Here is a 26,090-nt window from a genome sequence, read left to right on the forward strand (position 1 = left end):
ATGGATCTGTCTTTTATGGCCGCGCAGGTAACCTGGAATCTTATTCATGCGCCCTGGGGTCGCCAAGCCTCAGGACCTCAGACTCATTGTTATTCCCGGTGCAGCACTAGCGTCGGTGGCCAGGTCCTTTGTCCCGGGTCGAGGAGCCCCACCTGGTGCTGGTACTCAGGAACTTGACTGTCTTGGGTGGAGTGGCCCATGCCCCTTGCACACCGAAGGGTGCAGTAGGACTGTCTCCACTGAGCACCCCCACTTCTGAGCAAGACAATTCCGAGGAGCCTGGGCAGCTGGAGTCGCCCCTCCCAGCCCAACCCCCACCCGTTGTTTGCTCTGAGCCCCTGGACTGGCAGAGGGGAAGCTGCTCTCCCCATTCTGGTTCTGCTTGACACTGGTACTCTGTTACTTGTTGGTGTCTTTGGGGCACCCCCTTTCTCCCCACTGTGGGTGCAACTTTAGCTCCTATCGCTCAGAAAGGCAGTGTCAGGGCTTTCTTATAGAGATGGGTGGTTAAAAGCAGTTTTGCTTTGTACTGCTTTGTGCTGGATTTGAGCAGAGAACCACCACCCTTCCCTCCACACAAAACAGGTTCCTCGTGGCAATCGGACAAATGACCTCTTGGCTCTCTGCCTGGCCTCCACTACAGGAGAATCCCCTGGAGTTGTGATCTTAGGTGTTCTCTTGAGTCAGAACAGAGACACACACCCTTTTCTGGGATTGTGTGTGGCTCCTGGAAAGACCCAGAGCTGACCACAGTGTAGCTACAGGGAAAGGCTACATTTGGATGGACACAGTTGGGAGCAGTGTGACAGGAACGACACCCTGTTGTCTCCTGGGTGTTTGTCAAGGGCCCCCAAACACTGCTGCTTGTCTTTGTTGGAGTGATGTTCGAAGGGACACTTTCTCCAAACTTTATCCGTGTGTTTAAGATGGAAGTCTGTTTAAGATGGAACTTCAAATGCCAGACTAGACATGGAGGGTTGTCCCCAAATGGGAACATCAGAGGAGCCAAAGTCCCCAAGTTGTGACCTCTCGCAGCTCCTACTGACCCAGCTCACACATCTACGGGTGTGTAAATACCAGCATGTGGAACACAGTCACTACCACTCTAGATGGAGGTGGGGTTAGCTGAGCTCTGACTGAAGAAAACAGCCCACAGAATGTCTGTGGCTGCCTTCCTCTTTGCATCCCACAGAAGCTGGTGTTCCCATGGTTACGGGATACATTGATCATTAGTAACTAACCTTGGGGCTGGCTAAAGCATCCTGCAGTTGCTATGGTGACTTGACAAAATAAACAGGGCTTTTCCAGCACCTGTGGGCAGAGCCTGCAGGAGTCTGGGTTTTGTGATGGTGGCTGCTGCAGTGGGGTTTTGCTTTTGTGTTTGTGTTTGTTTTTATAATTCACATTTCAGTTGGTTAGTTTGTTCCTGCCTTCAGATGGCATTGATTCCATGCTCAGCACCACTGCTAGCTGAAAAGAAGAAAAATGTGAATGGGCACACCAGCTGAAGACACACTAAGGCTTGTTGAGGGCCTACTATGTGTGAGCTCTTGCAAGTTCTGTTAGCCTGGAGTTGTACAGATCAGGATGCCTGGTGTCAGGGAGAGCCAGTAGTTCTCCCCAGGACATGCTGTTCATGGGGAAGGAAGCTGGCTGTGAATCTGGACCCTAGGGATCTGCAGAGATTGGGCTTGTTCCCCTTCTGGCGTCACCCTAGGGACACATTCCAAGATGGCTCATCTCTTCCCTTCTGGAGGTGCTGGTGCCATGGTGCCTCCTACACAACACAGGCTTGGTTGTGCTCAGCATTGCTTCCTGCTGTAGACCTGTCTCACTGTTCCCGCAGGAAGAGAATCGTTATGTTTTGTAATCTAATGGGCCTAGCAGTGGGTGAGAGTGAGCACTCATTCTGTGTACACCTGGTGTGTGCGCGCGCAAGTGTGTGTGTGTGTGTGTGTGTGTGTGTGTGTGTGTGTGTATGTGTGTGAGAGAGAGAGAGAGAGAGAGAGAGGAAGAGAGAGAGAGAGGTCACTTGCTTCCTCTTCCCAGTCTTGTCTGGCAGTGAGCATGAGAAATATTGACACACAGTTTCCTTCTTTAGCAACCTTGTGTCACATTGTCACATATCCTTTCAGCACTAGGACAGGAGTGCTGAGGGACAGAGTTGGATGGGGCCTAGGTCCTCTTCCTGGGTAGCATAAGGCATTGGTTAGACCAGGACCCAGCAAGAAAAGACCAAGTGTTGGGCTCAGCACTGGGCTGGCACATAGTAGGTCTTCAAAAAAGTCTCTCTTAGATGTTTGGGTGAGGGCGAGATGAGGTGTTTGCTCACCAAAAGACACTCATGTGACAGAGAGCCAATGCAGGATGCCAAGCATGAGTACCGTCAGCAGGACCCTGAGAGGAGGCAGTGGACACACTAGGACAGCAGGCAGATGGCCCCGGGGAAGCTTGGGAACAAACATCCTCAAGAAAGCAGCATGGAACTAGAGGGGCTCAGGGCCCTTCCGAGTCCTTCAGAGAGCTAGTGGGTCTGGTGGGGAACGGGGTGGGGATGTGGTCACCAGTCAGCACAGAAGGTGCTGGGTGCTGACTGGCAGATGAGAGGGGAGCTTATGTAGAAGCAGAGTACCGGGTGTCTTTGTGAGCTCTTCAGCACAGGAAAGCATATGGATAAAGCAGTGTCTGGGGAAACCCTGTGTGTTCATCCCCCTCCCCCACCCTGCCTGCCTGTGGAGAATGAAGGAAGGTGGAGGAATGGGCGGGGCCAGGAGTCTGTTCACAGATGGAGAATGAAACCAGACCAGCCTGACTCCAGACCTGCCTTCACGTACAGCTAGTGCTAAACGAGATTCCTGTCTACAACTTAGCTTGCAAGCCTTTGGTAGGATTTGGAGCTGCAAAAATAAATGTTGAGGTGACACGCTGTCAGCTGTTGGGCATGAATATGTTACCCCAACACAGAGGTGTGTCTGTCATGCTCTGTAGGAGGCTGAGAGAGACCGCAGGAGAGGCTAGGTCTCAAAGACCTAAAACAGCCCCTGCTCTGCAGCCTGGGCACTTGGTCACCTTTCCCCCACAGTCCCCGGATCCTGTAGGTTTGAAGACTGCTGACATGGGGGGCATCCGTTTTTCTGTAGCTAGAGGTGATCAGATGGGCAGGGCTCCAGGGCTGGGGAGAAAGAGGGTCCCAGATCTCTAGGATGGCCCACCCATTTTCCCCCTCAGGAGATGGGATCTGCCTTACCATCCCTTCAAACCTGGGCTGCCCACAGTGACTTCTAGACTCTGGGGATGTTGTATTTATTGGTCACACTTAGGAACTTCTGAGTCTGGGTCCTGAGAAGTCACCTGGGACCGGCGAACATCTACTCTAGGGAAAGCCGTTGGTGTTTCCATGAAGGAAATTGATGTTGCTGGGACCTGAGGCTCATTCCCTTAGGACTTGTGACAGGAGCCGCACCTTCCCATGCCCTTTGGATCAAGCATGTGTGGGACTGTGTCTTAAGTGACTGCTGTCTGTCCAGTAATCGCCGATGCCCCTGGCTTAAGAATCTCCCTGTGGCTGTTAGAAGCTGCCCAGCCCTTGCCCCCAGTCCCACCCAGGAATCCACAGAACAACAGTATTTCCTGTGACAGAAGCCGGGAGTACACACGCAGCCAGCAGGGTCTCTTCCACGCCCTCGGTTGAAGCCCGTCCCTGGCTCTCTGGCCCGTCTTAGGTCATAAAACGGCAAGTGGCCCTGGAAAGTCCCATGTGCAACAGTGATGTCATAGCCTAAAAAAGCAAGAACAGGCTTCAGATGTGTGCGTCTCCCTCCTGTAGACTGTGCCTGTCACCTGCAGTCCAGCAGGGGACTCTGTCCTTTCCCATTGTTCAGATGGTGAGGAACCGGGAGCCTAGAAGTGTAGCCACCTCCTCTGCAAGCAGGAGAGTGGAGTCCCCTCTGTGGTCTCTCATAGTCTCATCCCTTCTCCAGAGCAGACCAAGAAGTTGGGGTGCATCGAACCCTTCTAGGATTAGCCTCAGGGAATCCCCTATTTTCTTAGATACACAAAACATCGTTTTTTTCTGCCCATGTCTAAGCCAGTTCTTAAAGGTACAAATGAGCAGAAAAGCCAGATAAAACACTACAAATTCTTCTCCTTCCGCTCTGAGGCCGGAAGTCCACACACAGGTGTCCGCCTGTCCTGGGCACTGAAGGCCTGGAAAGAAGTCTGTCTGCTCATCGTCAATTGAGCGTCAGGGTGTCTCCTGCCACCACTGGTGTCCCTTGTCCTTTTTAGATGTCACTCTCACCTTTGCTTCTGTAGTTACATGGCTTCTTCCCTGTCCATGCCCTGTCCCCATGGTCCCCCACCTGGTGGGCTGAGGGTCACCCTAGAACCGTATCTTGACCCTATCTGCACATATACAGAGCTCCTGTCTAAAAATAAAGGTGCAGGGTTAGGACTTAAGTACATTTCTTGAGGGGGGCACAGTTCAGCTGACAATAGGATCTGACCCCCCCAATTTTAGAGACTCACTGAGCAGATTCTCTGCCAAGTCTCAGGTTCTTCGCCTTTGAAATGGGAATGAAACGCTGCTCTTTCTGTTCATTGGGTAAGGATTTACTGAGTGTCAAGCCCACAGTGGGCTGTGAGACAAGACAAGACAACAGAAGGCGTGGCCTAGGACCCCTGGGAGCTCACCAGGACCACCTTTGATAGAGCTTAGCTCGAGGATTATGTAATTGTCATGCACACAGGAGAAAGGACAGTGGACGGAGGAGCCAGCATGTGCTGGTCGGCATTGCCTTAACACAGTGTGCCCTTAGCGGTAGGGATTGCTGCAAGCCATTCATTGGGTTGGAGCGGAGGGCCAGGTGATGCAGGGTGAGAGGATAAGGCCAGGGAGCCTGGGGCCATCTGGGTGGCCTTGTGGAGAGGAGTAGGGTAGGGACCTGATCTGGAGGTCCCATGCCACAGTTCTCATTTGTGCAGGGCATGCACATGGGCTGAGGCGGTGGGTGGTTCTTCTGTGTTCTAGAGAAAGCAGAAATGGTGATGTTTGTGTGCTCTATGTGTGTTTGTGCACACATGCTTGCATGTTTGTGTTTGCATGCATGTGTATGTGCGTGCACTTTCGTACGTATCTGTGTGCATGTGAGTATGTGTGTGTGTTTGTGTGTGCACACATGTGTGTGCAAGTGTATGCCTGTTTGTGTTTGTGTGTGTGCAAGTGTGTATGCATGTGTGTATGTGTGTGCATATGTGCATGTATGCAAGTGCATGTCTGTGTATGTATATGTGTATTTGTTTGTGTGCACACGTGTGTGAATGTTTGTGTACATGTTTATGTGTGATGGTGTGTATTTGTTTGTGTGCACACATGTGTGCATGTGTGTGCATGTTTGTGGGAGAGTGTGTGTGTGCGTGTGTGTATGTATGTGCGTGCACATGTGTAGGTTGTAAACATGGAGGGCAGAGGCCATTGGCGGTGGTGTTTTTCTCACTGATTTCTTCCTCAGCTGTTAGTACAAGGCCTTTCACTGATTCTACAGCTCAGCAGTTCACTGGGACTGCTTGACTAGTGATCCTGGGGATCTTTCTGTCTCCGCCTCCCCGGCACTGGGGTTGCTAGCAGGTGCCACTGTGCCTGGATCTTCATGTGGGTTCTGGGTCTCCAGCTCGGGTCCTTGAGCTCTGCAAGCACCTGACCTACTGAGCCGACCCGCCAACCTCCAGATTGGATCTTTTAATGCTAACGATGAAGTAGGAATCGGCAGCAACCTGGACAGCCTCGGCATGGGCTGAGGTCCCCGTTGATTACTGAGGTTGCTAAGAGATCTAAAGGAGGCATCTAAACTGCTCGGTTTGGCGGGACAAGATTCAAGAAGGATGCTTCTTACCAGAGGGCCTGTCTTCTTCAAATTCTCACTGAGAGGACCTAGTAAGCATGGGGTGTTCCCATCAGACCTGCCTCAGAGGGAGCTGTGCGCCATTTCTTGAGGAGTATAATGAACAGTTAACACAGACATGTAAATAATAGACACTTTTCTGGGTCAAATTTCCAAGTAGTACTTTAAAACCTAGCACTTTGTGGGCCCTATGGAACAGGTGTGGGGCCCCGCATCTCCAAGCAAATACTGCTTATGTGTTAATTCCTGTGTGTTCTACATTGTTACTGAGCCAAACCTTAGCTTCTTCTGCCCTAAGAGCTGGAGACTCATAATTGCACCTTCTCTGCCCATTTCGTCGTCTCTCTGAGATGTCCTGTCCTTTCCCATCACGGCTGCAATTTTCTCATACTTACATGGTACAAGGCATGGTACCCAGCCATACAGGGAATCCCACCAGATCTTTACAAGGGATGGGTTCTGTGGAGGCTCGTTGTACAAATGAGGAAGCGGAGGTAAGGCCACCTGCCCTGGTGTGTGCATCTAGGATGCAAGTATGGGGAGCTGTACTTCTGTTCGCTTTTTTTTTTTTTTTTTTAAGTTTTGGTGATGGTGGTGGTGGTGGTGGTGGTGGTGGTGGTGGTAGCAGTGGTCATGGTTAGTGATTGGTGGTGGTCATGGGTTCTGAAAAGTTAAAGGTTCACAGAAAAGTTGAGAGGGCAATGTAATGATTTCCCATAAGCCTCTCCCATCATCTGCATTCATCGCTAGAGGGGCCGAGGGACACAGTGGAGAATTTGTGTTGACCTTTCGTCTTCAGCCAAAGCATATAGTTCACAGTACTCTTAGGGTTGAACATTCCTTGTGTTTAGACACACATATGGTGACGTGCATTCTTCATGATAGCATCATGCAGAGTATTTCCACTCCCTGAAATATCCTCGGTGTTCTCGCTTCTCTCCCACTCTTAGCTCCTGGCAAAGGATCCCAGTCATCTTGAGTGTGGTGCGTCACCTCCCCAAACCTGCCCTGACTTTGCATGGCTTGGTTGCTTTAGCATCAACCAACAGTTGTCTTGGATGAACCATTTGCTTATCCATCTTGGGTGACAGCGGGTTATATTGTTGATAAATGAAGCTGCTATAAGCCAATGTTTGTAGATTGGTGGGGGGGGGGGCTAAGTTCTCTGCCTTTTAAATGAATTACTTTAACCATTTACATTTGATGTATTTGTTGATATGTTTCCTGTTTTATTCCCTACTGTTATTTGTCCCTTCTTTCTCCCTTTCTTGAGATGAGAAATTCTTATTTTCCTATGCCATCTCCTTAGACACAGATATTTGGCTTTTATAGTAGTTACATCAGGTTTTCATCAAAGATCTTTAGCTCACAGCCTATCTGTCTGTGTTATAAGGCTTATAGTAACATGCTTCTATTTCTCCGCTTCCAGTTTTTGCACGGTGGTAGTTACTTGTATGTAACTTATAAACTATCATTGTTATATTACATTAATACTATAATTATCATATAATACATATTATAGACCAATATTATTACTAACTTTGTTAAAAGTCAGCTTTTTTTTAACTTATTTAAATAATAAGGGGAAATCTTATATATTTTCCCATATGGTAATTACTACTGAGGTCTTTTCTTTCTTCTGTATAAAGCCTCGTTTCTTTGAGACATTATTGTTTTTTTTTTTTTTTTTTTTTTTTTTTTTTTTTTTTTTTCCTGCTTGGAAGGGCTTTGGTATGTCTAACGCTACTTGAGTTGCTGGATGAATTCTTTCAGGTTTTCTATGTCTGGGCATTCTAAGTTGCTGGTTTAGTTAAAAATATGGCTTCACCTTCTATCTTGTGTTGTTTCAGGAGAAAGTCTTCTGATATCTTTGTTCTGTTCCTCTGCGTATTGTGTGTCTTTCCCCCTCTGGCTGTTCTTTAAGATTTTTATCCTTTTCTCTGGGTTTGAGCAATTTTGTGAAGATGTACCTCCGTGTAGTTCTCCTCATGCTTCTGGCGCTTGGGATTCCAAAATGTGTGTGTGGGGAGCTAAAGAGGTGGCTCAGCAGTTAAGAGTGTCCCAGCTTGGTTCCTAGCACACACATCTGGCCACTTCTCACTCCAGGTCAGATGCTGTCTTCTGGCCTCTGTGAGGACTAAAATCATATGTACATATACCAGCCCCATGTGAATGTACACGTCATCAAAAATAAAACAAATCTTTTTAAAAAAGCATGTACAGACTATAGTTTCATTCCATTTGAAAACTGGTGGCATGAATTCTTTGTGCATCTTCTCTGCTCCCTCCTCTGGACTCTCTGCTTTAGAAACTCCTTTTCCTCTATTAGGCTGCCTCAAATTTTCCCACAGCCCATCAGTGCTGCTCTTTCTCTCTTGTTTCATCCAATTAGCTATTATTGATGCATCTCAGGACCACTACCATTTTATTCGGCTATCTTTAAACTAATGCCAAGCCCATCCAGAGGTTGCTTTTCTCAGAGATTGTGAGTATTATCTCTAGACACGTAATTTGTGTCCTTAAGAAAAATATCTTAAAGGTGTGTCAGGCTGAGTTGTGTTTGAGTGACCAACCCCGTCTAATAATTCTTGGTCAAATACCAAACACTGTGTATTCTTCCTTCCCCTTCTTCTTCTTCTTCTTCTTCTTCTTCTTCTTCTTCTTCTTCTTCTTCTTCTTCTTCTTCTTCTTCTTCTTCTTCTTCTTCTTCTTCTTCTTCTTCTTCTCCTCCTCCTCCTCCTCCTCCTCCTCCTCCTCCTCCTCCTCCTCCTTGCTTTTCTTCTTCTCCTTCTCCTCCTTTTTCTTGCTCTTCTTCTTCTCTTCCTCCTCCTCCTCTCTCTTTTTTAAGACTCTCTCTCTCTCTCTCTCTCTCTCTCTCTCTCTCTCTCTCTCTCTGTGTGTGTGTGTGTGTGTGTGTGTGTGTGTGTTCCTAAATTTCCAGGAACTCCCTCAATGGATCAAGCTGGACTTGAACTCTGAGATTCACCTGCCTTGCCTCCTCTAGTGCTGGGATTAAAAGTGTGCACCACCACATCTGGCTAAGCATTGTGAATTTCACCTCGGTAACATGATAAAAAATTACTATATCATCTAAATACTCTTTATCTTTATTCTGGATGAAGACAACTCATTTGGGAACCACTTGGACTCTACAGAGATTGCTTTAAGATTTGCTAGGCATTACCAGTGCCATATTTAGCCGCACGGTAACTGTTGCAGCCAGGGAGGGCAGCCCATTCTCCCTGCTGCCCTGTCAGTTGTGAGACTCACCACGTGGCTGATGGAAGGAAGCAGGAGTGGTGGTTTTGTGTGAGTACCAGGCACTGTCTGTTGCTCTCTATTTGGTCACCTCTGTCTCATCAATGTGTGCACACACTTGACTCACCAGCCACAATCTGAGGGGACCATGGACATCTTCTGTGGTCCCCTAGACTCTCTCTATACTCAAACCTTACTCGCTTGACAGCCAAGTCCTGAAAACTGTTTTTATAATACTGACCTTGCTTTTTTTTTCTGGTTGAGTAAATGAATTTGGTCCCAGTGACTCCATCTGGGCTGGAAGCAGAATTTCTTAACCCCGTGTATTTTAGCATCTGTACTTCCAACCCTCTATTATGCACTGGACCCACCCTGGAACCCTGGCTTGAGTTTCTCATTCTGCGAGTCACACAGCTCAGCAAGCTCAGGTCATTGCGCGGGACGAAAGGGTCTGACGCCCGAGCTGGGGAAGTAATGCTGCTGTACACTGCCTACCTTGGCCACATGGGTTCTTCTGTGTGTGTACATTCGTTCTGTGACAGAACATTCCAGAAGAGGCAGTCTGATTCAGATGTTGAGGTTATATCAGGAAGCCAGCGGGAATACGTCTCAGCAATGGGGCTGGGGTTGCAGCTGGTTTTGGAGAGGTGTTCTCAGTTTTACGGGGCCAGGCTGTCCTAGAACTTAAAATTCTCCTGCCACCACCTTCCAAACGCTGCGATTATAAGTAACCACCACCCCATATGGCTGAACCACTTTCTTTAGGCTTCTGTCCTGGCATCAGGATTGTGGGAAGAAGCCCCTTGGAAAGAAGAAGCCAAGGGAAGGGAGTTGGTGCTGCAGACTGAGCCTGGCTCAGCTCGGCTGCCTCCCACTCAGCCCCTGCAGGTCCCACAAGGAGCCCCCATCTGTAGCCTCAACAGAAGCCCATTAGAAATGCATTAAGACCGGGCTTCTGTGCCAAGGGAGGCCTGAGGGGTGACTAATGGGCTCCAGTGTCCCCCACTTCCTACTGTTTACCCTACCACTGCCACAGCATTAGCCACTGCTGCCTCCTTCTCTGACTTCCTGCCCTTCCTTCTCCCTCCTTGGGAAGTTCATCTGGCCCTGCTGTGTCAGCCTGGTGAGCCCTGAGACATGCAGATGGCAGTCGGGAGAATGCCGCGCAGCCTGGAGGAACATCGTGGGCCTTATCCCTTTTACCATTGCTTGCCCCATCTTAGAGCACATGAAGAACATCACCAGGGAGGCAGGAACCTGGCCCTCGGGTGGGAAAGCAGAGACAGATAACACAGATGGCCCAAGGTCGGGCCCCCCCTCAAGAGGGCAATCCAGTGAGCATGCCCAAAGTCACCCAGGCAGGCGGGAAGAGAGCTAAGCGATTGCCGAGGACGGGGACCAGCAGTTGAGCTAATCGATTGCAGAGTGCTGGAAGGGGATCCGAGGCTCAAATACACATGTCACATGTATGTGTCAAGTACATTTCTGTCACAGTTCTCCTCAGGCTCAGACTCTGTGTTGGTGGACATACTGGACCATGGCTGGGGGGCTTGTCAAGGCTTAGATGGACTGACATCAATCCTGGAAAAGAGGGACACCATGTCTTTCCACACAGCTCCGCTTAGCCTTTTGTCTCGAAGCTCTCTCAGATGCTTCCTGACAGCAAAGACCTTCATTTCATATACACCAAACTCTCTGTTCCCCGGTCCACGGCCAGACCTGGGAAATAGTGAATGGAATAAGAGAGGTCACAGAGGTCAATGAAAACAGAGCGCTAAGAAGCAGGCCATGCCCTAGTGGGCCTGGAAGGCCAGTACTTCTTGCCGGGCACAAAGTGTTCCCCCCTGTCCCTCAAACCCCCGCCCTCCTGCCCTTCAGCCCCTGCAGCATGCCTGCCATGTGCCGGGTCCTGGCACATTTGGTGTTTTGTTACTTCCTCTGACGTGTTTGTTGTGTGGAGACACCTGTCCTGGTGTCATGAGGCACACATGACCCTCCTCGGAAAGAACATTCTCACTTGTCTCTCAGGGTGGTCACTCAAGGGCACCATGACCAATTGTCCCAGCTCACTTAGGCTTGGGGACATGCAGTTCTGAAGCCAGGATGGTACTAAGGAGAGAGGAATGCTCTGTCACCTGAAGAAACAAGCAGGGTTTTTGGGAGGCCTCTGGGAAGACAGCTCTGCTGCCCCAGAGTTCCCGTGTGTGCACGCTTTTCACCAGAGAGAGGGAAAGGCGAAAGTTGAGTTGGTGCTTGTCCGCCTTCCTCATTAATTCTGTGCATGTCTGGCGTTTGTCCCAGTACGGGCTCCAAACTCTTCTAGGCACTTGGACAAAAGCTCTGAAGGACGCGCTATGGCGGTTTCATGCCCTGAGACGTGGCTTCCTTCTGTGAGATGTGGCCAAGGATGAAGGCCATCCACTCAGTCCTGTGGTCTCCCAGCATGGAGAGAGGTGTCAGCAGAGCAGGAGCGAGTAGCGGGATACAGGCACATCCCAGGATATGGGTCCCAGGACACTGATGCCTCAGGGCTGTCTGCACAGCAGGATGCAGGCTCCTCTTCCCATGCAGCTCATCATACCTTCTCCCTTCAGAGCCCCAAGATACCCCAACTCCAGACAAGCCCCAACAGCCGTAGGTGACTTCACAGGGAAAGCAGAATGTCGCTGACTCCCCTCTCTTCATCCTCTCGAAAGCCAGTTGCCACCCAGCATTAGGGAGCACAGCTACAGGAGCACCCAAGCCAGGACACACAGCTTGCCCACTGGTACCCAACAGTCGTGATGAGGAAGTGTAAAGAAATAGCTAGCGCTTGCACGTCTGTTAAGACTCAGAGGGAGAGTGCCAGGCGACCCAAGCCACGTCCCTCACATAACAAAGGCCTCTCTCTGTGAGACCCTCATGTTAGTGAGCAAACACCAGGCTTGGGTGGAGGTACCACAAACACAGAGGTAGAAACCCCCAGTGTGAATTTTAACAAACTGTTTCATCATCAGAGAGGAGTGCTGGCCCAAATCTTTCACAGAAAATCAGGTATTATATTATCAAGGGCGAGCAGAGCCACTGTGTCTGCATCTCCAGTAACGGGGGTGGGGGGGGATGGGAACGGGAAGGGAGGAGAGGGGGCAGGGGGCCTCGCTGCCTTTCAAAGCTGTGACTTCAGCTGCCTTGCTCTTCCTTCTGCTGTGCTGACAGGAAGCCACTGAGTCGATCCAAGCCCTGGTAGGCTTGGCCTTGCAGTGCGGGAGATCTGTGGTCCTTTACCAGAAGCCTTAGGATTCTGCAGCCTAAACATAGTAATATGACACCCATAAGTGTCGGGAAACTCGGTTGACTCACTGTGACCTTCTTGACTCCAGCCAGCCATCTTCCCTTTCCCTGCACTAGGCACGGAGCCTTATCACCTACTTGTACCAGCCTGTCTCCCAGAGTCTGGAGAGTGCCTGAGATGGGAAACAGGTTCGAGTCCCAGGCCTGCCTCTGCCTCTGTCACTCCTCAGTGTCCCTGTTTGAAAGGGACAGTAGCACCCAGCACTCGTTGGACAAGAGAAACAAGCAAGTGAGAAGTGGGGTGTGAAAGCACTCAGCCCTAGTTCAGCATGCTCAGGGCTCCCCTCTCCAGCTCTGCACATGCACACACACACACACACACACACACACACACACACACACACACACAAAGCATGAAAAATAACCAGATACACAGGGCTGTTACAAATGCCAGTAGGGTATGATGCTTGAGCGGTCATTTTGTCTCCTCCCTCTGTGACACCTCCTTTTCTGGCCTTATGAATTACTGGGATTGACCCCAGGGCTCCGCGCATGTGGGACCTGTGTTCCAGCGCTGAGCTGATTCCCTGGTGTTTGTATAAAGCAGTTTTCTTAGAGCATGACTGTCTCAGAAAACCCATCGCCTCTGGATCTTGCCTTGATACCCCATGGATGTGGGCTGTGGAGTTAGATTTTGCCTCCCGGAGTGCCTAGCCTCTGGCTTACTCTACGACGTTGTAACTCCTTCCTGTGTGCCTCTGTTCAGGCAGGCCTTCCCTGCGGCATTTGTGCAGTAGATATTTTTGAGCCGTAGCACAAATATGTCAAGAACTGAGATGAGCCTGAGACTTCACCCTGCTTGTGTAACTTCACAGTTGCTGAGGAGAGATACCAGACCTCTGGCCTGGAGTCAAAGGCCTCTCTTAGCCACTGGAGCCAGTAGCTGGGTCTCATGTCATTCATAAGGCCCCTTAGGATGTGCAGAATGGTCCAAGAAGTCTGCATAGCAACCTAAACTCAAGGACTCTGCCCATGGTTGCAAACGTACCCTTGACCACTCTTCCATTTTATTCACTGATGAAGGACCTTCAGTCAAACCCAGGCAGAGGTCACTATGGCTAGTCTCGTTAGCTACCTTAACCTGAGGATCCCCTGTCTCTGCCTTCTGAGGTGGCATTACAGGTGTGCTGTCATTCCCACCTAGCATTTATGAGGGTTCAGGGGATTTGGACTCAGTACTCACATGTGCAGGGTAAGTAGTTTAACCTCTGAGGGATGGTTAAAGGGTTTGCCCTGCCAGTTCGAGCACTAGAGAAATTATCTGGATCAGGTTGGCCCGTGAGTAGGTCTGTGTGGGATTATCTTGTTCATTGATGTAAGAAGACACAGCCCACTGTGGGCGGGTCTATTACCTAGGCAAGGGGTCCTGAGCAGGGTAAGATAGAACACTAGCCAAGAGCAGAAAGAATCTCTGCCCTGAAGCTTCAACTTCCTGCCTTGACTTTTCCACAGCAATTCACAGTAACCAGGAGCTGTGGGCCAGATAAAAGTTGCTTCAAGACAAGGCCTTTTATCACATTGACAGAAAGGAGTGTGAGAGATTTTCCACTAGTCTGTTCCTATGTGGGCCAGGCTGGCTGGCCTGAGATTCCCAGGCACCTGCCTGTCTCAGCCACTTCGGTGCTCGGATTACAGGCACGTGTGTCCACACAACCCTTTACACACATAGAAAAATAACCACAAGTGAGCCGGGCCGAGGATCAGCAAGGCACGGCCGCCTCGATATGTCTCTTGCTCATCCAGGTGTTCCTGTGACAATAATCACCCAGGAGCCACAACATTTCGTGGAGGAGACTGGAATTTTGGAGATGTTTTCCTTTGACTCACAGGACCCTACAGTGTAGAGTCTGAAGTGTGTTGGTGGCTCAAGCTGAATAGAACTTTCCCAGGCAGAGGAAGAATGAAGATCCCAAAGGACTGTACCATCAAGGTGAACTCCAGTTACATCATTATCCCATCCCCCACCCCCACACACTCCAGGATGTACCCACTCTCTGGTGTAGGCTGCCTCTGTCTTGTTTCATGTCTTCCCTTCCTACAGCACCCCCTCCTTGTCCTTCTTCAAGACAGAGGACTGTGTTTCTCTCTTTATACATCTGGCTTTTGACCTGTTCTTGGCATATAATAGGTGCTCAACAAAATGTCTGTTTAGTTTATGAATGAACTGGTTCCATCAGTGCTACTGAGGCAGTCCAGAGGAGCTCTAGGGCCTCTGAGGTAGAATGGAGTCAGTTCACAGCAGCCTTATTGGTTAGCTGCACTCCCCCAAGAGAAAGCCTTAAAGCCCTCATTGCTTTGAAAGACTGGCCAGAAACTCACTGACCTTCAAAAGAACCAAATGTAGCCACACATGGGAGGCCAGGCGTGGCCCAGAGATGGAGCCATCCAGCCAGACATGGCCCCTTTCCTTTGATGTTCTCAAGCAGTATCTTCTAAGAAAAACTGCAGCTCTCCCATGTGGTACCCTGAGTTCTCTCTGTGGCCATGAGCTACACCACAGAGGGCGGAACCCAGGTGGTGGCCAGCCATATCCAACGTGTCTGTCCCCAGGGCTAGTGTTCCTGTCACTATCAGGAATCAAAGATGTCACTATCAGGATTCAAAGATGATAGCTCCGAGGAGACAGTGGTGGTTTTTTGTTGTTGTTTTTTTTTTTTTTTTTTACTTTTTTTCTGCTGTGTGTGGAGTTACTATGGCAACAGCCTTGAAAAGAGTCTATTTGCTTTTTACACTTCATTCTGCAATGTTCTCAGGTTTTCCAAAAATACCCTTCTTTTCCTGGGCTTCTGGGTGGGGCTGGGTGTAGAGCAGGCAGTTGTCTCTATGCTGGGCTGCATCGCTCTGTTCAGGGCTGTCGGTTGGACATCGTTTTTGTTGTCCTATGCTCTGAGCATCTACTTCATGTGAGCAGCGGTGCCTCACATGCACCGGGATTCAAGGAGAAATCTAACTCCAGGCTTTCTGTCCTTACAGTGCTCCCAGACCAGGGAAATATAGACACGCCCCTAATGTAAGAGCATGGCTAATCGTGGTTAGCAGACAGATAATTTTATAAGAATATAGGCATGTGTAATGTCATTGGTACTTCGTCCACTGTGTTCAGGGCTCTGCAAGAGAGATCTGTGAACTCAAGGTGGGTGGGGAAGGTTAGAAATTGGCAGTTGTGAAATTCTATTTCTGACCAATGACTTATAAAGCTGTGCTTTCTCAGGAAAGGGACGGAGCCTCTCTGAGTCCCAGGATGGCAACTTCTGCTGGCTGTTGTGAAAAGACGATACAGGTCCCAGGTGCAGAGTGGCTCTTCTTAGGGACCCCTGCTCACTCCGTCTGAGCTCCTGAGAGGGACAGTCAGGGGAGGCTCTGGGGGGGGGGGGGCTCTGAGTATGGACAGGGTCAGGAGCAGTAGTGGGGCAGATGAGTGAGTAGCAAAGTACATGGAGAACCCTGGCCTAGCAGTTCAGGGAGGTGAGACAGCAGAGTACCCTCTGCAGAAGCTAGAACCCGAGCTTGTCTGTCTAGGACCCAGGCTCCCCGTGAAAGTCACTAATAACTCGGGAGTCAAGCGATCGGGTACAGATGAAACTCCGGGTCTCCATGTTACTACGCTTGTCCACATTTGGATACTGTGGTCTCACCTCTAAATTCTTCACCAGTTGAGATCCCCTTTGAGAAAGGAAGCATCTCCTTCAGAGTCATGGTCGGACACAGAGGACCTGACTGTGACCGTCCAGGTGACGGATGCTTACAGTGGCCCCAGAATGATGGTGCTGTTTGTGTGTTGAAACACCTAGAGTTTAGTTCCTGGTCAGTTACATATGAGCCATGCAAACTCCGGGAAGTCACTGCACCTCCCTGAGCCTCCTCTCAGTAACTTTCCGTCGTGACTTAGTTTCTCCACTTGGAAAACAAGGATGTCAGCCCTATCTCGTGGGTTGTCAGTAACCAAATACCCTCGGGTTATAATGGTGCCAGTCAACACCTGACCTGGAGCAAACTCCGAATAGATGTTCCTTGTGTTTTTATTGAACTCCTTTGTTTCACATGCAGTCTGCAGCGTGGGTGCCAGGCAACGAGAATGGCAGCTTTTCGCTGGTGCTGATAGGCGGCAGATATTTCCGGTCTCTGTGGAAGAACAACGGGCGGGGTCAGCCGCCACCTTTGAGGGAGTCTTCAGATCTGCAGCCATTAACATTTCTCCAGGACCTTCCAGAGTTTAGCGGGGAGGTAGTTAACAGAGCAGAACACCACCCCAGGGTAGTCCTTGTGGGATGGAGCCCTGCTCCAGGAACGGGGGCTGTTCTTGGTGCTGAGCTAGGCACCTTCTTCCTCCTCCCAATACCCACCCCCATGGCTCCCCTGAGATGCTACCCTGCTGCAACTGGAGCTAAGAGCCTGCAGGTTTACTTTCCACCACACTTGCTTTCTGTTGCCTTTTCTGGGATACCCTGCTCCTCCACCATCAAGCCCGGAAGGGTTGGACCTACAGACTGTACCCAGCTATTTACGTTGTACACAGGAATTGCTGCCCACCTGGGCACTCCCCAAGCCTAGCCTGGTCTTTCTAGACCCTGTTTTTGTCAGTACCAAAAGACTCCTTCTGAGTCACTCGACACCTGGAGAAGCCTGTAACACACAGACCCCAGGCCACACTTACAGAATGCAAGACCTTGGGGAAGGAAACAGGAGACGCTCAGGTCAGCTGTAGACCCCACGTACACTGTGTGTGCATTTTGCAAAGCTTCCTTTCTCATGTTCCTACTTCAAACATATGAATCATTTCTGACCGTTTGAAAATCTCTGGTCATTGCATGAGGCTCAGGGAAAGGGCTCTCAAGGCATTTCTAGCCTGTGACTGGATATATATGCATGCATGTGCGCGCACACACACACACACGCGCACACACACACACACACACACACACACACACATTGTAATAAGGGCAGTTTACTCAGTGTCAGAAAGATGGCTAAAACTAATGTTCTGCCGACTGGCCCCGTGTAGGCAAAAGTGTATGTATGGAGCCATCCCATGACCCTTTTTCTCCGATGGCATCAAGCTAGAGACCAAGCTGTAACACACAGGCCTTTGAGGGATTCTCATGATCCAAGCCCACAGCATCATCACTGACACCAGCCCTTCTGGTACAGAGTTGGTCCTCAGCGTTTGCTGAGCAATAAGAGTGGATGAGGTCACCAAGGCACGCAACTGCTCCATGTTTAGACCATCGAGACTGTGAGAATTCAGTGCTGAGAGAAATTATCTGTGTAATAGTTACCCTGCCTGGATGCTTGTCTGGAGTTCTCTGGTGAACTAGGTCACCCAAGAGGCTGGGCCACAGATGGTGTGCTCTGAAGAGACACGGCTGAGGGAGTGGTCCTTGGCCCTGTTTCTCAGTGTCTGTAAGCTTAGGCCTGCCAGGGGGAGCAGAGAGAAACACAGGGCTGACTCTCTGAATGTTAAATAAGCAATAGCTTTTCAGTGTGTTCAGTAGAGTGTCTGAGTTACAAGATGTCATCATTCTTTAATAATGTATGTGAATAAAATTTTTTATTTTTAGTATTGCGTCTTCTGGGGGAGAGCCCACGTATGCATGCCATGGCATGCCTGTGGAGGTCAGAGGACAACATGTATGAGTTGGTTCTCTTCACCCAACTTGTTCTCTGGGGATTCAATTAAAGCCGTCAGGTGCCTTGACCCACGGAGCCATCTCATTAGCACTAAAGACCCTTTGGTTTCCCTTTGAGGTCTGTACGGTTGCTCTGACTCTCACGGCTAGCTGAGTACCATGTCTCACCTGAGGGGATTGACTGGGCCTACCTCAAAGTCTTGCTTCACGGCTGCCATGGCCTAGTGAAGGCCCACTCTCGTCTTCCCAGTATCTGCCTGAGACTTTTTACACATCACCTGTGCAAGCTGTCATGGGGCTTCTGTCCCAGAGACTCTTGGGATGACCAGAGCCTACCATAGGCATGGAACAGTCAGAATGTTTCTGTCTTTGTGTGGATTTAAAGTCCACACCCGTAGAATGTCACATTCTCTTTGTAGCTGGGCCCCAAGGCTGTGGGAAGGTAGGAAGAAACAGACACACTGTACTTTGAGAATGACCACCTGCTGGCAGGGTCTGACAGAGCCAGGATAATGAGGCCAACCCCTCATCCACAGCAAAGCAGACAGGTTCTTTCTGAGTGTCCTCCTTGGGTCAGTGCCGGGTAGGGAGGACAACGTCTGCTGTTGTCACCTCAAAGGCCGTGCCTTTCCTTCTGGAAGTACTGTCCCTTTCCTCAGAGAGGTTTGTGTGACCTCAGCATCCTCAGGGATGCTCCCACCAGAGGATGGGGGAAGGGCTGTGGAAGGACCCTCTGAGGTTCCTGTGGGCATCGCCCAGAGTTCACAACCCCCGCTTGCCAGTTCAGCCACCCGGAGTCTCACAATGAGCTCTCACACAGAGCATCTCGGTCCATCACGCAGGCAGGGTTGTGACCATTTCAGCGTGGCATATACTTCCGTTCAGAGTGTCATCCTTCATCTTATAGTGTTCACCAAGAGCAAAAAGTAGCAGACACCCACTGTCCAGAATCAGCCACTTGGGGGTGGGGAGAAGGCTCAATTAGAATACTTCTATTTGTAAAAAAAAAAAAAATGCATATAGTGTCCTGATGGCCCCGCCCTCGTAACTGCTGTCAATCTCCCTTGCCACACCCCCTCCTTCCTCAGAGGCAGCCAGTGCACACGGCGGCTGTGTGGTAACAATCCATGTTGAAACATTCATTTACATGTGTGTGGATCTGTGCATTGTGACACATGCGTGGCCTTCCCTGTAGAAGAAGGGCATCTGAGTTTCCTGTGCAGCGCTTGCCTTTTCCCACACAGCAGAATGCAGGGTATAACTTAGATTGGGATATTGTTTTCAGTGAACTATGTATGCATGGAGACCCGAGTTTGACCCCCCAGGACCCACATCAAAAGTCTGGGCATAGTTGCCTGCACTTGTAATCCCAGTCCTGCAGGGAGCAGAGACAGAGAATCTCAGGGCTCATTGGCTAGCCCAGCCTACAGACTCCAGGTCAGTGAAAGACCCTGTGCCAACAAACAAGGTACTCAATGTCTCAGCAGCGGTATCCAAGGTGATCTCCACCTGAAGACAGAGAGTCCTTTGCATGATAGAGCTGGATCTCCATTTATATATATATATATATATATATATATATATATATATATATATATATGTATGTATGTATGTATATGTATATATGCATATATATAGAGAGAGAGAAGGGGAGAAATATATATAGAAATAAATATATCACAGTGTATGCAATATACATATGCAATACATACACATATACACATATGCACATATGCACATATGCACATATGCACATATACACATATACACATATACACATATACATACATTATGTGTATTTTATATGTATTGCACATATACACACACTAGATGCCACCCCTCTCTCTGATGTGTCACAGGTAAAATTCTGCAGCTTTCATGGCTACTCTCCATGTAGATCCCCAGTACATAATGGTTCATCTGAAGAAATATTTCTTAATGTCGCTGTCACGTGAAAGTATCACACACCTGCTGCACACAGGAGACGACGATGGAGTGGCCTGTGCTGAGGAGTTCTGATACTTGATGGGACAGACATAGCAAGACATTTCTACCTATGGCAGCTTTGACGTATGGCAGGTCCTAAGTGGTTCTCAATCTGTGGGTTGCCACCCCTTTGGGAGTCAAAGGATCCTTTCACGGAGGGAGGGGGGTCGCCTAAGAGCATCATTGGAAAATACAGCGGCGATTCATGACAGTAGAAAAATTGCAGTTATAAGGCAGCAATGAATATAATCTTCGGACTGGGGGTCACCCCAACATGAAAAACTGGACTAAAGGTCACAGCATTTGGAAGGTTGAGAACCACTGGTCTAAGTGATGTTGAAATGCCTGCCTATAGGCTGCTATCTCCTTGTGTCAATTTGCTAACGGTGATAATTTTATTAAGTTATCGGTGTGGTGTAACAGAGACGTCAGAAGCACGCAGGTTAAAAACATATTGCTGGGAAAATTTTTACAAAACCAGTTCTCCTTTGTAACCTGCAACCTTCTCATCAGGAAACACAGCCTACACTGAGCTCCCCCTAGTGACCGCTTTCGGTTATTACATCCCAGGGTCGTTGCTGTGTTTCGCGGGATGGCCCAGCTCTGGTATCTGGTATCTGGTATCTGGTAGAGCAAGGAGAGGCCTTTGTGCTCCTGTGCCCAGGCTTATCCCTCTCTGTGTGAATAACCTGCCTATGCCACCCAGAAGCTAAAAGCTTACTGAAGAACAGGAGGCCTTTAGATCAAGAAGGGGAGTACTGGTCTCCAGGAGAAAGCATGCCAGCCCTCTTAAGGGTTATAATGTGCAAACGCAAGCTTTAGGAATTCACATCAGTCTCCTGGAGGGGAGGCAAGGGTGGTTTGTCTCTAAGCACCAGAGACAGATGCTTCTGGGTTGTTAATGTGAGCAAATTGTGCACGTGGAGCTGGAGAGATGGCCCAGGGGTTAAAAGCACTGGCTGCTCTTGCAGAGACCCAGGTTTGATTCCCAGAACCAGCCTGGCAGCTCACACTACTACTGTCTCTAATTCCAGGGGACCCAGGGGTCTCTTCTGCCCTCCAGAAGCACTGCATGCACCTGTTGTGCAAGCACACCAACAAGCAGAACACCCACACAGAACATAAAATGGGGGGGGGGGAGATATTGTGTACGGAGAATGACCATCTTCACAAGTAAAAGTGTGTTTTCGAGGGCAGAAGCCCATATAAGTGTGTGAACAACTATGCTTAGCATCAGAAAAGAAAGGAAGGAAAGCAAAAGAAGGAATTTCAAACTCTAGGGATAGGATGAAACCTTGGTATTACATGAAGCAGGTGTTTGATGCACCCCTGTAATCCCAGCTACGGGGGGGGCCAAAGCAGCAGGGTCAAAAATGTAAGGCCTGACTAGACAACTCATCAAATCCGTGTGTGTGTGTGTGTGTGTGTGTGTGTGTGTGTGTGTGTGTGTGTGTGTGTGAAGGTATGAGATAGGTGAATCTGATGTAATAAAATAGGCGGGTGAGATGCACCATCGTGTAAAGGTGCCTGCCACCAAGCCTGGTGGCCTCTGCCAAATCCCCTGGAGCCCACGTGGAGAGAACCAACTCTCAGTTGTTCCCTGACCTCATGACAAGGCACGCATGCACCCACCCATCCCACACGCTAAGTAAATGTAATAAAATAAATAAATAGTGAGATTTAAATAAAGGGCTAGACTTTAGTGTCATGCTTTTGGAAAAAGAAAGAAAAAAGAAGAAAGAAAGAAAGAAAGAACGAAAGAAAGAAAGATGGGAGGAAGGAAGGGAGGGAGGAAGGAAGAGAGAAAATTGGGGTTGGAAGATGGCTCAGTGATTAGGAGCACCCATTCTCCTAGAGGACCTGGATTCAGTTCCCAGCACCCACAGAGTGGCTCACAACCACCCGCAACTCAGTTTCCAAGGGATCCAATTCCCTCCTCAGACACACACATTGTACTCAGATACCCATGTTTCATGCACGTAAGATTTCAATAAAAACCAGAAAGGTATACCATAGAAGAGGACGTTGTCAAAGCCTCAGAGTTTTCTTTTCCCAATAAGAAACCAGTCTTCAAGGCAATGAAAATGTGTTCTAAGGTCGGATCAACCTGAAATTATGCAAGTACACGCAGGCCAGCTTTCCTATACGGTCTGATTACAACTGAATCTCAGCTTGGTTCAAAGTCCCTTTTTCTGTGAAGGGCACTATGCACATTCGGGCTCATTTCTGACATTTCTTTCTTTAGAATTTTTCTGGGTAGATAGATGGACCTTGGTGTAGATGGTTTGTTGTTGTTTTGGTTTTGGTTTAGTTTTTTGTTTTTTTTTCTTTTCTTTCTCTCTCTGGAAAGGCAGATGCTCTGTCTTGTTCTGTCCCCAAGTCTAACCCGATCTGAGGCAGACATAGAGTGACAACTGAGGATCAATGTCTGAGCCACTTCTCAATGCCGCGACCAAACACTATGACCAATGCAACTTATAAGACAAGGCATTTAAATTCTTAAACAATGCTCAAAGGGGGACAGCATTGGGCAGAGAGCCTATGTCCTTATCTGCAAGTATGAGACAGAGAGTTGATGAGGAATGGCGTGAGTCTTTTAAAACCTCAGAGCCCCGCCCCCAGTGCCACATCTCTGCCAGTAAAGCCACAGACAGCACAAGCATCATTGGATTCAGGGGTCACGGTGAGAACCACGCTCCCTTGTCCCTGAACCCAGAACTAGCCGTGTAAAGGGTCTTTAGATGGAGGTTGGCATGCTCTTGCAAGAGTCCCATTGAGGAGTGAAATAAGCTATCTCTGCAGAGCCTGGGCCAGCAAGGCTATGCTTAGCTGGTTGTCAGTCACCTCTGTGGCAAGAACTTGCATGCAAGTCACCACACTGCTTGCTATATTCAGGAAAGATGATGTATCTGTCACCCCTTGGCTGGGGAGTCTGCTCCAGCCTCTAGGATAATGGTACTAGGCAGGATGCAGCTTCGGACAAAGGCTAAAATTGATGGTCCCTGACCTTATAATCTTATTGTTTGTGCTTTAGTAAGCATCGGTTTCCTTTCTTTCTGGTTCAAGGACCTCTCTCTGGCCAGGCCAGGGCTTGGAACTCATTAACTCTTCATGAACAAGAGAGAAAAGAAAGAATTTAAATATTATTTTAAATATTATACATGCAATATACACAGTCTCCCTCCCTCCCTCCATCTCTCCCCCCCTCTCTTTCTCTCTTTCCAGGCCCTACCACCTGTCTCATCTACACAAGTGTTCATGCATACTTACATATATACACATATATCTACACATGCATGTATAGACATATGTATGTATGTATGTATGCATGTATGTATACACACACACATTTGGTAGATTGGGCAGAACCCCCCCCAAACCACACATACACATTTGGAGAGCCCCAGATGCCATAGTTTATTCCATTTCTCTGGCCTTCTTAAACCTTCTTAGACAAAAGTTCTTTAAAATTACCTCATAGATAAAATGTTACACAAAAGGGAGTTACAGAGGACACTGATAATAAGTTCAAAGCAGTGTTTCATTCTATAAGCTCATTATAAGTTCAAAGCAACAGTTTCACACGGCCTTGCCTTATCATAGTGCACACCTGTGGCTTCATCCTTGAACCTGACCTGGAACAAATGGTTTTCCTTGATCACAAATTCGTCCCAAGCCTATTTCTCTTTTTGGTGAAAGCTCATCATATTCCTTATTATGCAGCCTTTACTTACTATTCTGAGGAGTGGGCACATTCTATTCTTGATTCTAACTTTATTATATCTTTCTAGCCAGACAACTAATGTCATTTCTTAAAACTGTCTTCCTAAAATTATTTAAATCAAATCAGGAATTCTATAATATCATTAATTCATATAAACAGCAGTAATCCATGAAAGTTCATTTTTATCTTGATCTGCAGAAAATGTGCCCTGTAGGGTGGGCTAATGCACAGGGATAGTTAGACCACGTATTAGTGAGAGGAAAGGCAGATCAACTGCAAGAAGCAATCCTGAGATGGAGTCTCTTGAGACCTTGCCTCTAGGAGCTCACCCATCACAAGACACGCAAAACCAGTAGGCCACCCCCAGGAAAGTTGCCTGCTAGCCTTAGCCTCTCCTAGATGGCTCCTGGCACTCCTTTGTAATTTTTGAGAGAGTATACACCAAATCTGGTATTCCAAACCACATAATCTGACTCTGAAAACTTTGGGGGAATAGCCATAAGTCCCCTCCTGAGCAAATGTTCCATCAATGCTCCCCCCCCCCCCGACAACCAAACTATCCTGAGGTGATCAGCGTCTCCAGCCCACCCAGTGGAGGACAGTGACAGGGTGGTAATGATGGCAGTTTGTGAGGACATGCAGATGGTCACGCTGCCATCAGGGTGAGGCTCAACGCTTTTTCGAAGGTGTTGGGTCTGTGTGGAGACCAAAGGTCTATTTGAACATAGTCATTCTTCTGTCCCGTGTACGGAGATGCGCAGAAGGTTGATTCTGATGTGTAGAATGTATGAAGCCTGATGTATAGGAAGCCATCCATGGATCTTAAGTGGCAGCCTCCCTTGGCTGTGCTGAAGGGTGGGAAGACTTGGAAGGGAAAGCCTTCAAATTCCAGCATCTTCATGTGCAGCTCAGCGCTCGAATCCGAATCTTCCTCCTCACACACCGGAACACAGGGTGGGGTTGGGAGAACTTTCTGTTTTAACTCAAGAACTGCCCCATGTCTGTTCTGAGACACACTGTAAATTGAGCCCATTGTTTTTGGATCAACAAATTCCTCTGGATGCTTACAGACCTCCCTTAAGCATCCACCAGAACATTCTGGAAGCCCCTGGGGTACATATAGCGCATTGAGTAGCCCCATCCCAGAAGGGGTAAGGTATGCAGAGAGGAGATCTTCTAAAATGGGAGTGTGATGGGCTCTTTTCATTTGTGGCTAGAAACTCACATGTTTAAATCTCTCTCCCCGCTGTTTCTCCCTCTTCCATCTCCACACAGAATAGATAAAATAAAATGTTAACAAAATGTTAGCTGTCGAAATAGGCCACGGTTTGCAGCTTTCTGAGGTACATGCTATTTCTGTTTCTTTGTTCATTTGATTATTTGTTTTGTATTTTGAGACAGCTATGCTGCTCATGACTCTTCCCTTGGCCACCTAAGGGCTGGCATTGCAGGTGTGAGTCACTACTAGCCTAACGTGTATTCCCTTTTTAGTAGAGTGGCAGCGGGGCAGTGGTAGCACGAGTCTTTAACTCTAGCACTTAGGAGGCAGAAGCAGGTGCATCTCTGTGAGTTTGGGGCCAACCTGGTTGATAAAGCAAATTCCAGGACAGCCAGGGCTACACAGAAACTCCATCTCGAAGGAAAGACAAACAAACAAATTAGAACAGGAATCAAGGTGTCTTGCAGCCCACGTGGGTGTGGAAGAACCTGGCATGGGTTTTGGGGGATGTGAGAACTTGTGGGGTGAGATCCGTCAAGCCTTGTGTGTGAAGTGGTCTCACAAGCAAAAGCTTGGCGCCCATGCTGGAGTGTGGGGGTGTTCATTTGGTTTGATTTAGGTTGGGGATAGTTTAGTATTCGCCATGTAGCCTGAGCTTAAACTTGTGGTTTTCCTGTTTCAAACCCTCATTATTAGGAGTTAAAATGTGCCTTTGTGTCCTGTGAATTGCACTTGCTTGCAGACCTACTGGGCTGGTCCCCTCTAGGAGGGCGTCTTCTCTGCTGGGCCATCTGGGTTCATTCTGTCTCTTCTCCTTGCAGTTGCCCATGATGGGAGGAGCATTCATGGACTCGCCCAACGAGGACTTCAGTACCGAGTACTCCCTGTTTAACTCCCCTGCCAACATCCACTCGACCTCCAATGGCCACGGCCAGCCCGAGGAGTCTCCTCGCTCCTCCAACGATGCTGTTCTGCTGTGGATTGCCATCATAGCCACGCTGGGGAACATAGTGGTGGTAGGGGTGGTGTATGCCTTCACCTTCTGA

General features: G+C 48.7%; 1 protein-coding gene across 1 annotated transcript; it reads left to right on the forward strand.

Moving 5' to 3' along the window:
- On the forward strand, positions 1–26,090 carry LOC308430897 (uncharacterized protein C14orf132; the record flags this gene model as incomplete). Its single annotated transcript, XM_080930178.1, has 2 exons — positions 1–27; positions 25,866–26,090. 2 exons carry the CDS (start codon positions 1–3, stop codon positions 26,088–26,090), a joined length of 252 nt encoding a protein of 83 aa, XP_080786304.1.

This window comes from Micromys minutus (assembly GCF_963924665.1).
Source record: "Micromys minutus genome assembly, chromosome: 1".
Lineage (NCBI taxonomy): Eukaryota > Metazoa > Chordata > Mammalia > Rodentia > Muridae > Micromys > Micromys minutus.